General features: G+C 39.4%; 2 protein-coding genes across 7 annotated transcripts in view; both read right to left on the bottom strand.

Moving 5' to 3' along the window:
- Positions 1 to 1,254, bottom strand: part of pdhx (pyruvate dehydrogenase complex component X) — a 42,571-nt gene extending 41,317 nt beyond the window's left edge. Inside the window, exon 1 of the mRNA XM_061677602.1 lies at positions 1,198 to 1,254. Within this exon, the coding sequence (XP_061533586.1) occupies positions 1,198 to 1,207 (10 nt within the window). The 5' untranslated portion in view covers positions 1,208 to 1,254. The remainder of the gene's footprint in view (positions 1 to 1,197) is intronic.
- A 4,581-nt stretch (positions 1,255 to 5,835) lies between these two features.
- Positions 5,836 to 14,593, bottom strand: ehf (ets homologous factor). 6 transcript variants are annotated; one of them, XM_061677705.1, is made up of 10 exons: positions 14,536 to 14,593; positions 13,892 to 14,002; positions 12,141 to 12,276; positions 11,757 to 12,017; positions 10,720 to 10,761; positions 10,581 to 10,625; positions 10,404 to 10,466; positions 10,231 to 10,275; positions 8,574 to 8,769; positions 5,836 to 6,344 (listed from the first exon to the last, which is right to left on the bottom strand). In XM_061677705.1, exons 3-10 carry the CDS (start codon positions 12,220 to 12,222, stop codon positions 6,245 to 6,247), a joined length of 834 nt encoding a protein of 277 aa, XP_061533689.1. In that variant the 5' UTR covers positions 12,223 to 12,276; positions 13,892 to 14,002; positions 14,536 to 14,593; the 3' UTR covers positions 5,836 to 6,244. The 6 variants fall into 6 exon arrangements, with proteins under 6 accessions (XP_061533689.1, XP_061533691.1, XP_061533690.1 ...); XM_061677707.1 differs by having other exon boundaries at positions 14,540 to 14,570; XM_061677706.1 differs by lacking the exon at positions 14,536 to 14,593 and adding an exon at positions 14,104 to 14,188.
- Between the last annotated feature and the right edge of the window lie 846 nt (positions 14,594 to 15,439).

Below are 15,439 nucleotides of genomic sequence, written 5' to 3'. Positions count from 1 at the left end.
TTGTGGTTTCATCTACTGTACATACTTGAAATACAGGTTTAGTGGTCTTCCTGTTGGGTTTCTCAGGCTGACTCACCTCTGCCAGTGCCTTTGTGCACAGGTGTTTTCAGCACTCCGATCCCAGTTAACGCTTTCCAAACCAACAGAGTGGTAAAAGTATAAGGACAGACTCTGAAAAGTACTTAAGTAAAAAATAAATTGTCTTAAATAATGCCATGGGTGGGAAATATCTTGCTTCTCTTAATCTATCGCCGTTGTCATTCATGCTCCCTGGTTCATGTTAATCCATGTCGCTGCTGTCCCTGTGTTTTTATTTTTTGAAATTTTTTTCCGGGCCTCATTTGACCTCAAGATCTCAATCAATCAAGATTTCAATCGCGGTTGACTTTACCTTTCTCGACTGAAGTGTATTTTACATTGTGTTGTCATCGGCGAAGGTTGATATCTATTTCAGTACAATCACAAAATATGACATTATAGTACTTAGTTACTTCCAACCACTGCAGAGCAATTGCAGGCATTTGTCCTACCACCTCCTCCACCCAGATGCACAGCAACATACGTAGAGTGCTCAAGCATGAAATGTTGTATTTGGGCTACAGCATATGACGGAATCTAAATGAGAGAGAAAGTTAACTTTTTTTGCATTCAAATGCAACCCATTTGAAAATGGGAATTATTACATAATTTCTACAGCCCTTGTCTCCATTAGGTTTGCCACTTGTGTCAATATTTCAATTTCAGTCAAATGCTGTGTGGAATCGGCCACTCGACTCGAGATGCCATCAGCGGTCATATGATGATTTTAGACCAGTCACCCCACTAGATATATTTTTAAGTAAGGTCTTTATACAGTATGGCAATTTACGTATGTCTCTGTAATAATCTGGCAAAAATCTACTTTGTGATTCTCATTCTTCTCAGAATGCTTACTTGGCTTGGTGGTGGCGTTAAGCAGCTACTGTGCAATAGCATCAATCCTTAAAACATTGTTCATGTTTTAGGAGTTAAAAAACAAAAAAAACAAAAAAATTTCATTTATTTATTTAACCTTTACTTATGCAAGTACGGCAACTGAGAACAGATTCTAATTTGCAATGGCGACCTGGCCGCAGATGGCAGAGGAAAACAAAACACAATAAAAGCAAATACAAATACACATACAACAAACTGTACAATGTAATATAAAGTACTTACATATTTTCATAACGCTTGCTTCATTTAGGGAAGGAGCCGGACGGAAGTGATGATGTCCGAAACCTCGCTGCCCAGCTGTACCACGTGACAGATTCGGGAAGTGCTTCAGTTTTCCGCGAGGTTTGACACCAACATAAACCCCTCATGCAGGCTCCGTTTCAAATGTGTGTTTCTAGAGAGTTGCTACCAGCTCGGCGTTTGCATAAATATTGTGTAGTCCGTACAGGCTAATACTTGGGCAATGAAGGTTCTGTGAGTTCAAACCGCAAGCAGGACTGCGCTGCATAAATAGCTATCATAGAGGCTTATCAGTTACATTTGTTCATCAAAAACGGAATTTTCCACCATTTCTTATTTTATTCAAAGGGAAGGTATTTATTGTGTTCCAAGAAAATAAGATACCATATTTACACGACCATAAGGCACACTTAAAAGTCTTAAATTTTCTCCAAAATGGACGGGGCGCCTTATAATGCGACTCGTCTTGTGTGTGCACCGAGTTCCAAAATCTGTAAATGTTGTTGTGTGACTTCGATGAGCGCTCCGCTTGACTGACTGGGAGCATTTCCTGCCGACACGCTGCTTATATAGAGGAAAGGCGGACGTGACTGAGGACAGCATGCGGACGTAAAGGGGGAATGGTGCGCGTGAAGTAGGACGCTAAAGGCACGCCCCCAGTAGGTATATAGCGCCGGTTTGTGCATTGTGCAAAACAACATCGGTTTGGTTAAGGACCCCCGAAAATGCCACCTACGAAGAGACACGATTACGAAGCACAGTTTAAACTGCAAGCTATCAGTTACGCGGAAGAACATGGGAATCGAGCAGCCGCGAGAGAATTCAACATCAATGAATCCATGGTTCGCAAGTGGAGGAAGCAGGAAAATGAGCTTTGCCAAGTCAAGAAGACAAAGCTGAGTTTCCGCGGAAACAAGGCGAGGTGGCTCGACTTGGAAGACCAACTCGAGCAATGGATTAATGAGCAAAGAACAGGCGGGAGAAGCGTCTCTACAGTCACCATTCGACTGAGGGCAATAACGCTTGCAGAAGAAATGAAAATCGAACATTTTCAAGGAGGTCCGTCATGGTGCTTTCGTTTTATGAAACGGCGCCATCTATCCATCCTGGCAAGGACTACCGTGGCACAGCAACTTCTGGCGGATTACAAGGAAAAGCTGGGCATCTTCCGCTCCTACTGCAGTAAAAAGATTGCTGACAAACACATCCAGCCCAACCACATCACCAACATGGACTAGGTGCCGCTAACGTTCGACATCCCGGTGAACCACACTGTAGAGAAGAAGGGGACCACCACGGTAGCGATACGCACAACGGGGCACGAGATGTCTGCTTTTACTGTTGTAGTTGGATGCCATGGTAATGGACAGAAACTGCCCCCTACGGTGATTTTTAAGAGGAGGTTTAAGAAAATGAGAGAGTGGCTGAGTGAGGTGTATGTAAAGAGACCGGATGGTTTTTCCACGTGTCACTGTCCCTGTTGATCTGTGACTCCATGCGTGGCCATCTCACAGCCGCTGTGAAGAAACAAGTGCAACTAAGACTGGGAGGCAACGCCGGGCGAGTTACGCCACCATATGTGAATTCATTGTGGATGCTTGGGCTAACGTGTCTGCTTGCACTATTGTCCGAGCTTTCGCATCATTGCTGAACAGCCCCCCGGCAACGAGACTGACTCTGACAATGACGAGAGGGAACCTGGCGTGTTTGATGGAGTACTTGCCCAGCTGTTCATTTCGGATACAGAACATGAGGACTTTGATGGATTTGTGGATGAGGATTGATCAAAAAATAACGTGAGTACATTGTTAAATACTTCAATAAAGTACAACCAAACTCAGTTTTGCTCCCGCTGCCTTTTTAAAAACATTGTTTTAGCGTGCATGCATGCTACCGTATGTATTAAGCTAGCGTATGTTTTACCATGCCTGCGCCCAATAATACGATGCGCCTTATGTACGTGTTAAATACAGAAATATAACCCCGTAACTGAAACTGCGCCTTTTAATACGGTGCGCCTTATGGTCGTGAAAATACGGTATAATAAAACCTGACTGGGAGAGGGAAAAAACTTGCTCTTGAATGAATCACTTAAAACAAAAATGGTGATAAACTAAATAAGCACTTTCAAAGCCCATGCTATTTTCCGAAAGTGAGAGAAAAACATTATACAATCTGCCACACTAGTGATGATGAACAATCTACGCACACAGAGTACCTTAAAAAATTATATTTTTACACTTTGTCGGGAAATTACTTGTTACATAGTTTTGTAATACCAAAAAGCCAAAAAGATGCAAAAATGAAATGCGTCACACATTATGTGGCCTAAGATACAGCTGCCTGTGAATATGCATATGGCCAGCAGGTGGTTTCGTGTGCACATGAAGCTTCAAGAAATGAACCATTACTCGAACCAATGGCTGAAGTGTTACGATGCTTCATGAAGCTTCATCTCGCTATCACTGCTAAATAGACAAAGTCCCAAGAAATCTAAATTCAAAGAAACAAAGAAACACACTGAAAGAAAAACACTGATAAGGAAACATGGGCTATGAAAACAAAGGATAATCGACAATGCAGCAACGCAAAGAACTAAATTCAGACAAATTGACGAGACAACGAGGAACACTTGGACAAGACACAACTGCCTGGAGGGAGCCGAATGGTTGACACAAGGTAGCGGGTTGACAAGAGCAGGTGTAAACAAAAAACAGACGTTAACATTAACAAGGGAAAAACATGGCATGGAATAAAAGAAAAACAAAATATAATTAAACCAAAACACAGACAATGACACTGTGAAGTCAGATTCCTAGTTATTTGTAGCAAGTTCCAAATTGAACAGCAGAACCATTATGAGACGTATATTGTTCGGGTGTGGCTGGGAATATTCTCATTCGTCCAGGTCATCTCATTGTCAGGGCATTTAATCGATCGCAACTGGACTGTTCTGCTCGTCTTAGAAGACATTCCACCTCTCATCTGAGCAGGCTTCATCAGTCCATGCAACAAGGTTTCATTTGGACAGAACTAGGCTGGGTTGTTGGTGTAGAAACTCAACTACTCAAAGTTGGAGGCACACCCCAAACCTCAAATTACATATATATATATATATATATTTACACACACGCGCACACACACACACACACATTCATCCATTTTCTGAACCGCTTATCTTCACTCGGGTCACGGGCGTGCTGGAGCCTATCCGACCTGACTCTGGGTGAGAGGCGAGGTATGCCCTGAACTGGTCACCAGCCAATCGCAGGGCACATATAAATAAACAACCATTGGCACACACCAACGGAAGATTTAATTAACCTACCATGCATGTTTTTGGAATGCCGGGGGAAAACCGGACTACCCAGAGAAAACCCACACAGGCACATTTTATAATGACAAGTGACATCCAGTGTTTGTACAGTCACTGTAAAAAACAAGAAGGTGCGTATAGTAATGCATGATAGAGAAAAACAATTTTAAATTTGTTTGAATATAACAATTGTGTAATTACCTGTCATCTCAGCCCAGTGGGGAAACAGGCCTGCTGACTGTCACTCTGTGTACAATGACATGACTGAAAAAAGTGACTATGCATTCCTTTTTTTTTTTTTTTTTGTTCGCCCTGTGCCTGCATGGGATTTCTCCGGGTACTCCGGTTTCCTCCCACATCCCAAAAACATGCATGGTAGGTTAATTGAAAACTCAAAATTTTCCATTTGTTTATATGTGCCCTGCGATTGGCTGACGAGCAGTTCAGGGTGTACCCCGCCTCTTGCCCAGAGTCAGCTGGGATAGGCTCCAGCACACCTGCGACCCTAGTGAGGATGAGCAGTATGGAAAATGAATGAATGAATGTTTAGCAGTCCTGTGATTGGCTGGCAACCAGTTCAGGGTGCACCTTGCCTTTTGTCCCAAGTCAGTAGGGATAAGGTCCAGTACACCCGCGACCCGAGTGACTATAAGTGGTACAGAACATCAGTGGATGGATGTTTCACAATGTAGCAGCTCTACTGGTCAGTTAATTTAGTTAATAAGTTTGTTCTTTTGAGTGATCCACACCAGTGGGGGTTGTGACCCTAAAGAGGATAAGTGGTAGGCCTCTAGAGAATGGATGGAGGAACCCCTGTGGGTAGGACCAAGTGGCAACAGTCACAGGTGCAACACTGCTATGGTATAGATGTAAAGCAGTCAGTTAATAAAATAAGGTGCCAATCAAAAGCCCACTATACAAATGAAGGGTTATGTAAACCAGATAAATCAGAGTCAAGATTACACTGTATTTGCATGTGAGAACAGCAGCACAAGTGGCTTCTGTTCATTTTAGTATTATCTTTTTGGCTGGCCCTGGAAGCAACATCGTGGTAGAGATGGCCTACAATTCTGCTGTCACAATAGAACTATAGTTTTATAGACAAACTCTATAAGGTTCAGTCATTCAGTTACGATTTATGGCTGTGGATTCATCCACCATATTATAAGATGGACAAGAATGATTGAAGTGATACATATTTTTCCCCTCATATATACGAGGATGTCCCACTGTAACACATTACTTTCAGAAAAATAAAAAGGAATGACCAACTTTATTTGTATCAAACTTTAAAAACACATTCACATACACTAAAAACATTGCAAGAAATGCAGCATGCAAAATAAGATAAGAAGTTAAATTACAGGATGTTTATATTTAGCAACATTGTCTTTTGTCTTTTGTGGTTTTTTTTTTTTTTTTTTCCATTTTTAAACTGATTCTCATTCTTCCCATACTTATACAGTAAGTGACCTCATTTGCAGTATTAGCCATCTGACTTGTATCAACATGTCTTCATTTGGGACAATCGGCTCTATCATCATGCAACACAGTTTGTTATATGCAACGTCTTTTGATTTACTCACGTAAACAACTTCCACTGCTGTTTCGGCAAAAGTTCGACGTCATAGAGTTTCAGATAGATCTCAACAAGATCCATTTTATTAATCAAAATCATACAGCCTTCAAGCCTATAAAAATATTATGAATAATTTATTTCTCAGACTCCTTCCATCCTCTGGCATTCCTACCAAATTTGTACACGAGTCTGCGCCCGTCTACTCGTTCTAGGATTTCCCTTTTGTAGTAATATCTGTGACAAAAAAAAAAAAAGATTTACAAATTAGTGAATCGGCAAGTGGATTTGAGAAGAATTAACACTACAACTGTATCACTTGAATTAATTTCATCAGTCCCTTGACTGTAATCTGCTCAGTTTGGGATCTTCATTTTTTATTTTTGCAAATTGAATAAAAACAGTACCTGCTGTAGACATAGCTAATGGACATACAATATGAACACACATGATTGTCAGTTTACCTGTCATTATGTGAATATCAGCAACCAAAATGCAAAACATACTGTCTGCAGAATTTTCTGATTGCCTGATTTTACTTTTGATGATAATGCAACAAGGAAGGTTGCCAATATTCAGTAGTTATCACATGCTATATCGCAAAAACATCCCAAAACAGTGTATCATGCATTGAGTTTTTGTAGCGGAAGTATTCTGCAAGATAAAAACTTTCAAAGTCAAAAGCTAAACTTCCTGTTAAATGTCCAAAGCAAACATGGTGAAGCAGCATTTATTTGTGTGCAGCTGTTATACTGCACACAAATGGAATACGTTGCCTACAGAAGTGACCGTCAGCCCCAATCGTGAATGTTTTTAAATCCAGGTTAAAAGTCCAGACACGTCCAGTTTAAGTCCAGGTTCTCGTGCTTTTTAGAGCATTTCCACTTTTAAATTATCTTTCTTGCACTGTATGCTGTTTTTATTGTATTTTTATTTTTCTCTTTGTTTTAACAGTTTATAAGATGTTTTTTTCCTTCATGTTTCACACAGATTATACAGTATATACACAATAAAGCGCTATCTGCTCAGCACAGTGAGGTGTTTCGAATTTACGTAGCCACTCTCACCACACTCCAGTTGTACAGCCAGGTTCACTTCCCTTGTCCTGCTCTCTTATCTTCCTGTCCCTATCCGGTCCTATCTTACATTGTCCTCTTCTTCCCTCACAGTGCCCCGTACCATACTTGCTTTCAATGTGACATTGTATTATCCATAGAATGAGTGAGGGCGGCTCAGAAAATGGATGGATGGATGATTTGTTTTACTTATTTTTCAAATAACTAGTGTCCTCATCTCTTTATGTCACTCCCCTTTAAAGCCTTGCTTTGTCCGACTGAAATTTTCAATAAGTATCCAAAGAACCTAACCCTAACCATCCAAAGAACCACAGTGGCAGATTTAAAAAAAACGCAAGTGTTACACAGTAAAACTGTTCTGGCATAAAAGGGATACAGATTCAGCCATTCTGCTGGACCTAACAGCTGAACAGAACAGGTTTAAAAAATAAGTTTAAAAACGAGGTGACAATAAGGCGTAAACTCTAAACTATGATGTCAAGTAGGGGGCGCATAATATCGTCCCACAGGCCTCAAGTGGCCACCGGGCCACAAGTTTGAGACCCCTGATATACAGTACGATAAACTGTGGGATAATCTATGGGTATTTTAGAGCAAAAACCTAAATAATACATGTTTGTATCTTCATGTGAAATGTGTGATGCATGGCGCAAATAACGTTCATGCTGTGTGAGAGAAAGCACAATTGAGCATTCCGCTCAATTGTGAAAAGCATGCAACAGATGTGTCTTTGGGAGGGGGGTGCAGTAAAATCAAAAGTAAGTAGTTTCACAGACAGAAAATACTGGTACAATTTTTAGCTCTAGTGGTTCAGCCTAAGGTCACTGATGGTGTAATGGTACATTCACCTGACTTTGGTGCAGGCATCGTGGGTTCAGTTCCTACTCAGTGACGGTATGAATGTGAGTGTGAATGGTTGTCCGGGTCTATATGTGCCCTGCGACTGGCTGGCGACCTGTTCAGGGAGTAGTCTGCCTTTCGCCCCAGGTCAGCTGGGACAGGCTCCAGTGCCCCGAGACCCCGAACAGGATAAGCGGTATTGAGAATGGATGGGTGGATGGATGGTTTAGCCTAATATTTAAATTAAGATCACTCATTCAGATAATTTGAATGCAAATCTGTAACTCAATATTTGAATTAGGATTCAGACCAATAAAACATCAAATAGGATGATGATATATGGGGACAATTTTCTGATTCTCTTCTGATTTTAGAAAAATAACATTGAGTGGTGTTAGATGTGATTTGCATCTTTGGGATTAACCATGCAACAGCTATTCATTTTAATGTAAATCAAACCATTCTGTCAGCCAAGTATTGACAATTTACTAAAACCTGATGCACCAATTACATTATAATTGGTTAGTCTGTGTTAGCTGTGATGCTGTACCTCATTGCCCGACTCAGCTTTTCATAGGTCATGCTGCTGTTGTTTTTCTTCTTGCCCCACAACTGTGCCACATCCTCTGATTTAAGAAAGCGAAATACCCCTTCTGTCCGATCCTCCCACTTGATCAGGCCTGGGTTGCTTTCAGGATGCAGTAGAATGTCTCTGATGAATTCCCACAAATGGGTTGACCTTGGATCTGTTTCAGAAAAATAAAGATCGAATAATAGGGGTGAAATTGCATTCATTAAGTTTGGAAAATGTTGAATTAAACAACTAAAACAAACAACTCGATAGACAAAAGTTTTGGGACGCTGAACCGTTAAACAAAAGAAAACTAACTGAAACAGAAAAGTATTTACAATTGCTATAACAGGAGGAATTTTCTGGAATCTGTCTGTGGGATGAATTGTCCATTCATCTAGGAGAGCATATGTGGTGTCAGTGGTCATATTATTGTTTGATCTAAGAACACACCTGACTGATTCTATTCTAGTTCTAGTTCCTAGTGGGGGTTGATGGGGATGAGCTTGAGGTTATCAAGTTCATCCACATTAAAATTCACCCAACCACACAATTATTGAGCATGAACAAAAAAAGGGCCTTCCACAAACTGTTACCACAAGCTTATATACTGACAACGTTTTAGTAAACTGAAGCAGTAAGATTGAGGGCGAACTAAAGGGACAAAAGCATTGGTGTCAAAATCATTTTCACCATGTGTCACATGATCCATCCATCCATCCATTTACTTCCACTTATGCTAGGTTAGTTAGCCCAAAGCGAAACTTCCCTCTCCCCAGCCACTTCGTCCAGCTCTTCCTGGGGGATCCCAAGGCATTCTCAGGCCCAGTAGCGGAGCTGTCTTGACAGTAAATTGTTACATTGATCGCCAAACGACAACTACACATTGTAAATCTGTACGTCGACCGTTCGCCAACCACGAGCCACCCCGCCCCCGAGAATGTCACCCTTGTTCTTTCTGTCAAGAGCTTTGGGTCATGACTATAGGTGAGGGTGGGAAAGTAGATCTACGGGTACTTTTAGAGCTTCGCCTTACGGTTCAGCTCTTTCTTCACCACGACAGAGCACAACAGAGTCTGCATCACAGCAGACGCTGCACCAGTCTGCCTGTTGATCACTTGCTCTATTCTACACTCGCTCGTGAAAAAGACCCCAAGATACTTGAACTCTTCTACTTGGGGCAGAATCTCATCCCTGACCTGGAGAAACTGTGAATGCCTATAAATAAAAAAAACTTTTTATTATACACATATTACATGATGGACCCTGCATTCAATTATTATCAACCTTTACCAACAAATTAATGGTTTTGAATTCAGAACAGAAGGGAAAGGAAAATAGTACCGAGCAGATATTCGAGTACTGTGATACTTGGAAATACAACCACTCCAAATGATGTACAATTTGGAGTATGTTCAAAATGCTGGTATAATATTGAGGCTATATGAATAAAAATCTATACTTTTAAGATAATCATAAACGTGTTAAGCTCTGGTGGGCCCAATAAAATAATGTGGCAGGCCAGTCCTGTCCTTGAGTTTGACGTGATCTAAAGGGTTCAACCAAAGATTAATTAACTTTTTAAGAATTGTCCCAATACCTTTGTCGATGTGAACGTGAGTTTGTTTTCTCTTACTGTGTTTTTTGAGCTGATGCTGACGACTGTAGGACATTTTGATTTCTGAGAAACAGAGAATAAGGGAATCTCTCTTTCATACAATATCTTAGTATGTGTGAACATGTTGCTACATCTGAAAAAAATAAATGTATTCTCACAGTATTTACAGTATATTATTTAAAATTCCTGACCAGGGCTGGAAGGGGTAGGCGAGACAGCTGGAACATGAGGGTGAATCGATGAGTCATAGACATCTATGTCAACATAGGAAAAAGTAGTAACAGATCGAAATATGCTTTGGTAACTACTTTAACTAAAAGTATTTTGAATACAGTCAAATTAAACATAAAATGATACGTTCACTGTACCTGTTTGTGGATAATTGACTTCTGAAAATGGACAGAAAATGTCTACTGTAAAGAAAAAAATGATAATAAAAAATAAGTAGGACATTAATATATAATTAATGAATTCCAATTTGTCGTCTGGCAAAATGTAATTTCTTACATTCTGGTCTTAGTTCCACTTGACCAATTTCCACATGGTATTCTGCACATGGATGAGAGGGTCAAAAGAAAATTAGTGCAAAGGCTTTACTGGCATGAGAACTTCTTTCATCACCCGGTGTACAATGTTATGAAAGTCAGAAATGTATTTGACATTTTAAAAATTTATTTTATTGTGCCGCATACAAACTTGAAAACATAAAATTACTAAGCAACTCTAAGATGAATCCACCGTCTATTAGGGCAAAGGAAATTATTTTATTTCAACAGCAACGTGAAACATATAGTTAGCCGTACTACTGTTACTGTATACTGTCGAGTTTCATGAAATTAATACTTGATTTATAAAATGGTATTTTTGTCCAAAATGAAACAGCCGCATCCCCAGTGCCAAAGAGAACAACAGAGATTGTCTTCCTGTTGTATGGCTGGTTGCGTCATTGCATGTGTTTCGAAATGCCTTTAATGACAGAGGAAATTCATTATGACAGAAGTCGTTTTAATATTTTCATAAGACTGAATGCTAGTCAAGTTTAAAGTTAAACCAAAAGTCTACGGGGATTTATTAGACCTTTAGTTCACTTAAAGGTCCCCTTTATTCCCTGTTTTACTATTTAATTTGGATCGTATTTGATTTCCTTTTATCAGGTTTGCATGGTAATTTTGGTTGGAAATGCCAAATATCAGATGTCAGGTATAACATGAATATTTGAATATACAGAAATTAACAAAATACTGTCAGCGATTTCAAATCCTGTCCTTTGCAAGCGGTTTTGGTGTTCAAAGGCTTTTGCATTCAAAATACAAGCTGCATAGATGTCAACCTTAAACCATGTCACAGACTCATTTTGACCTATGTTATGCATAAAACAGTACGAATTTTTTTTTATTCTGATGAAAGGGGACCTTTAAACTTAGTTAGATTCCTAAACTGCATGTTCTTTGACGGACTCTCTTCTAACGTTTAGTTGTCTCGGCTGGTATACACCATTCGGACTCTGTGACTTTACCTTCCACTTTTAAGACTTTCACACGCACCTGTCCACTTGAGCTGTGTTATGCTGTGGAAGAGCATGGGTCCCAGGCTTCCTGCAGCATGGACAAAGTCCTGGTAGGTGAGGTTGCAGAGCTGGTGGCCATCCATATCAAAATTTTGGAAGGGGATGTTGGAGGCATCAATCTGGTTTACGTCCATGACCTGCTGCAGCCACTCCCACACTTGATATTTACTCCAGGACTGCGGCTGTGAATTATGAGGCCACAGGTGACTACTGGTGTACCCAGACATCACCACTGGAACTGGGGACAGGCACAAAATATATTCAGTTACAATAACTTTTTGGTAATTTATTCATAACATCACACACATACATATGCCAAGGAAGCACATATGGGTGTACTGTTGTTAGTCATATGCCTCACCATCATGATGATAATAGTTGGTAGAAGCCCAATGGTTAGTGATTAGCTGACTGTCCAGAGTGGTTTTAGAAGTGATGCTCATATCGCTGCAACCCAGATTCACCTAGCCAGGATTCACCAGTAGAGAAAGTGAACGCTGTAGAAGACAAGTAATCAATATACAGTCTAAACTGGAACAAAACGTCAGCAATACAATGTTAATTCTTGAATTTTGAATACATATTGAGATGTTTTAGACATTTTGGTAGTTTGTATAGACAACAATAAAAATGTGAGAATTATCCTTGCTGGTGCAAGCGTGATAGCATAAGTCTCCTTATTACATACCAGTACAGTGTAGCATTTGGCTATTAACTACATGTCGTTGTTTCAACTTTCAGAGATAAAAGCAAAACTAGGTCAAGTTGTGACGCTGTTAATATAAACGTAAGAATACAACATAGTTCCCTCAAAGGTATTTAACGCCCATTGCAAATTAGATTTAAAGATGACAAATTTGCAGATGTTTTCAATGAACCACAAAAGCACAAAAGTGATCATTATTCTTTGAGGTGGTCATCTGTTGATTTATTTTTATTTTTTTCCAATGCCACTAATGAAGCAGTAGCAGCACTGTATTTATACTGCTTTTTCATAGTGGTACTGGGTGAATGGTAAATAACAATATGTATTGTACTCAGCCCAAAAAAAATGTGCTTCTAATTTAAATACTTATCACGGATTGCACATGCAAAACTATGTAGAAATTGTGTGTTAAATATGCATGCAGTTTTATCACAGTGAAAATAAATTAAGCAACCTGATGAGAACTACAATGACGTTGATTCTCTTCATTCCCCTTCTTCCTTCAAATCTGGGTCACACCTTCATAAAACACTTACCTTCAGCGACATCATCATAAACAGACAGATCCAGCAAATCAGGTTCCAGCACAGATCACTCTGATTGTGGTTTTGCCAAAAGGCAAACCATCATGGCAAACAAGCTCCTCAGTTGTGAATCTACTCAGAAACTACAGCTGTTTGCAAAATTCCTCCGCAAATGGGACATTGTGCATAGTATGCTGTATATACTGTACATACATACATGTAAAAAGAATCTGTCTCTCTCTCGCTTGCTCTCTCTTTCACTTTCTCTCTCTCTCTCTCTCTCTCTCGCTCTCTTTATATTGCGGGAACAGGTGTCTGAATACACAACCAAGGTTAAGGTTACTTTGTCGGGTTTCTCAATACCATCTGACAGAAGCCACAATGTTTGAACCTACAGTTCTAAACCATAGTTGCATGCTTGCTGATTTAGTCTCAGACACAATGGCTTAATACTTAAATGATGTAATGCTCGATGTGACGGACATGGGAATGTTGTGTTGAGAGGGTAAAAGTGTATTATCTGGTCAACTTCTTTTAAGTACAGACAACTATACTGAAAGTTCCTGTGCAATGTAAATGCAAAATGTATGTAAATGTTATTTTCTAAATTCCTTAGCTACTGTAAAGAAATATATTTCCAGAGACAGACTGAATTTTTTTTTTAACAAATACAAGCGCTCTACTCACAGGGTACACTTTTCAGACTTCATCCTGGTAGGCATAGAGCCTTTTAACATATTCTAACGTTACCAGTCACAATAAATGTAATCAAGTTCATCAATGCTAATATAATAATAATGAAAAAAAACAAAAAAAAAAACAATGAGGCCGGATTATTTAATACTTACAGCAATAATATCCAACAGTATTTTGACAACCTACCAGTGCAGTAGATTGGTCCAACCTGGCCAGCAAGGTCTCACTCCCACCTTTTTTTGAATGATGATCATTAAAGTTGTCGCAGAGTCCAAATACTCTTAGCACAAAGGTTTACTGTAAGATGAGTGAAGAGTTTGAATTGCTAACAGTAGGTGCTTCCCACTACAATGAATCGCATGCTCTACACAGGTAGATATTTGCATAGACGCACACACCTGCCACAACTTATTACTTTTATATTCTGTTGGCTCTGCTCCCACTTTCTTTGGTATCTCTCACTCAAGCAGAAAATCATATGCCTGTGAAGAGACTTAGTGTGTCAGCCTCGCTTGGGTCCAACTCCACAGAGGGATAATTGAATTGCCCACATAATTGCTTGAAATAATGTTTAACATTTCGGAAGAAAAAGAAAAAAGAAAAACGTGTGTTGTCATAAAGCACGCTGTTTGTTTTTGTTTTGAATTTCATGTTAACTGGATAAATGGGGCACTTTGCATTCCTTTTTAAAAAGTCATTTCAAATATCGAATATAAATGTCGAAAATAGAGCGTTGAACATTGCGTTGCGTATTACAGCTCTGTATGTGCAGACTATACCTGCTGATTAACTACTGACGTGAATCTTAAATACAGTACAATAGATCTTACCTACTTGAAGCTAATCTCCAGCGCACGGAATGAGCTCACCCACACACATCAATCACACACATCAAATCTTAAAATAACTTCAAGACATGCTGCTACAGGTGTGTGGGTAAACAAAAGGCTAAAGTCAACAATTACTCTACGAAGCACAGTCAACGACGTATTTGCATGAACATAAGCTGTATGGGGTTGTTGCACTGGCCGAGTAAGAAATCATTCGATCGACGGGCTAATCATTAAACCCTTTTAACATAAAATGTTGTGCCCCTTCTCTGTCCGGAAGCCAGGCTGCTTTGTTGAGGTTTGATGGCTTGAGCAAAAGATTCACTTCATTAATTATGGGGAATTAAGGTGTGACAGCAATAATATTCACTCTACACATATACTCATTTTGTCTTATATATGGGTCATTTTCAAATAATTTGATTAATAACCGTAAAGATGCTTTTTTTTTCCCACACAGTTTTTTTAGCATTGATTTATGCTGTCTTGGTTTTATCTGGATAAATGCCTCCCATGCTGAATTAGCAATGCTTGAAGCCCTATTTTCAAAAAGAAGATGATTTAAAAATTTCCACCATAACAATAATGACAATCAAGAGATAGATACACTAACATCATGGCAGTCCAATGCAAATGTAATCTGAACAACAAACTTTCTTCAACTTGTATGGGGAAAATCATAAACAATGATAACTTTTATTTATGAAGAACAACTTTACTGAATAATAAAACAAAATCATCAGTGAACTTAAAGGGTAAACCTTTGCGACTGTGGTTAAAAGGTTACAGCATTATTCTTTGAACAATTGACAAAGTACAGTAATTGTGTGTAATTTAGCCATGCAAAACTAGAAATACATTAATTAAAGAACACCCATACTTTAGAATGTATGAACTTGTGTGT

This window comes from Phycodurus eques, chromosome 5, assembly GCF_024500275.1.
Source record: "Phycodurus eques isolate BA_2022a chromosome 5, UOR_Pequ_1.1, whole genome shotgun sequence".
NCBI classification, from domain to species: domain Eukaryota; kingdom Metazoa; phylum Chordata; class Actinopteri; order Syngnathiformes; family Syngnathidae; genus Phycodurus; species Phycodurus eques.
This window is presented reverse-complemented; position numbering and strand designations above follow the sequence as displayed.

Bases quoted from the DNA above. Each gene is read 5' to 3' on its own strand.
- ehf (XM_061677705.1), bottom strand. From the start codon at position 12,222: ATGAGCATCACTTCTAAAACCACTCTGGACAGTCAGCTAATCACTAAC. The intron at 10,626-10,719 runs GTAAGAAATTAC...TTTTCTTTACAG, and splicing joins AGTGGAACTAAGACCAGAAT to TAGACATTTTCTGTCCATTT. The intron at 6,345-8,573 runs GTACAGCATCAC...TTTTTGTCACAG, and splicing joins AAGCTGAGTCGGGCAATGAG to ATATTACTACAAAAGGGAAA.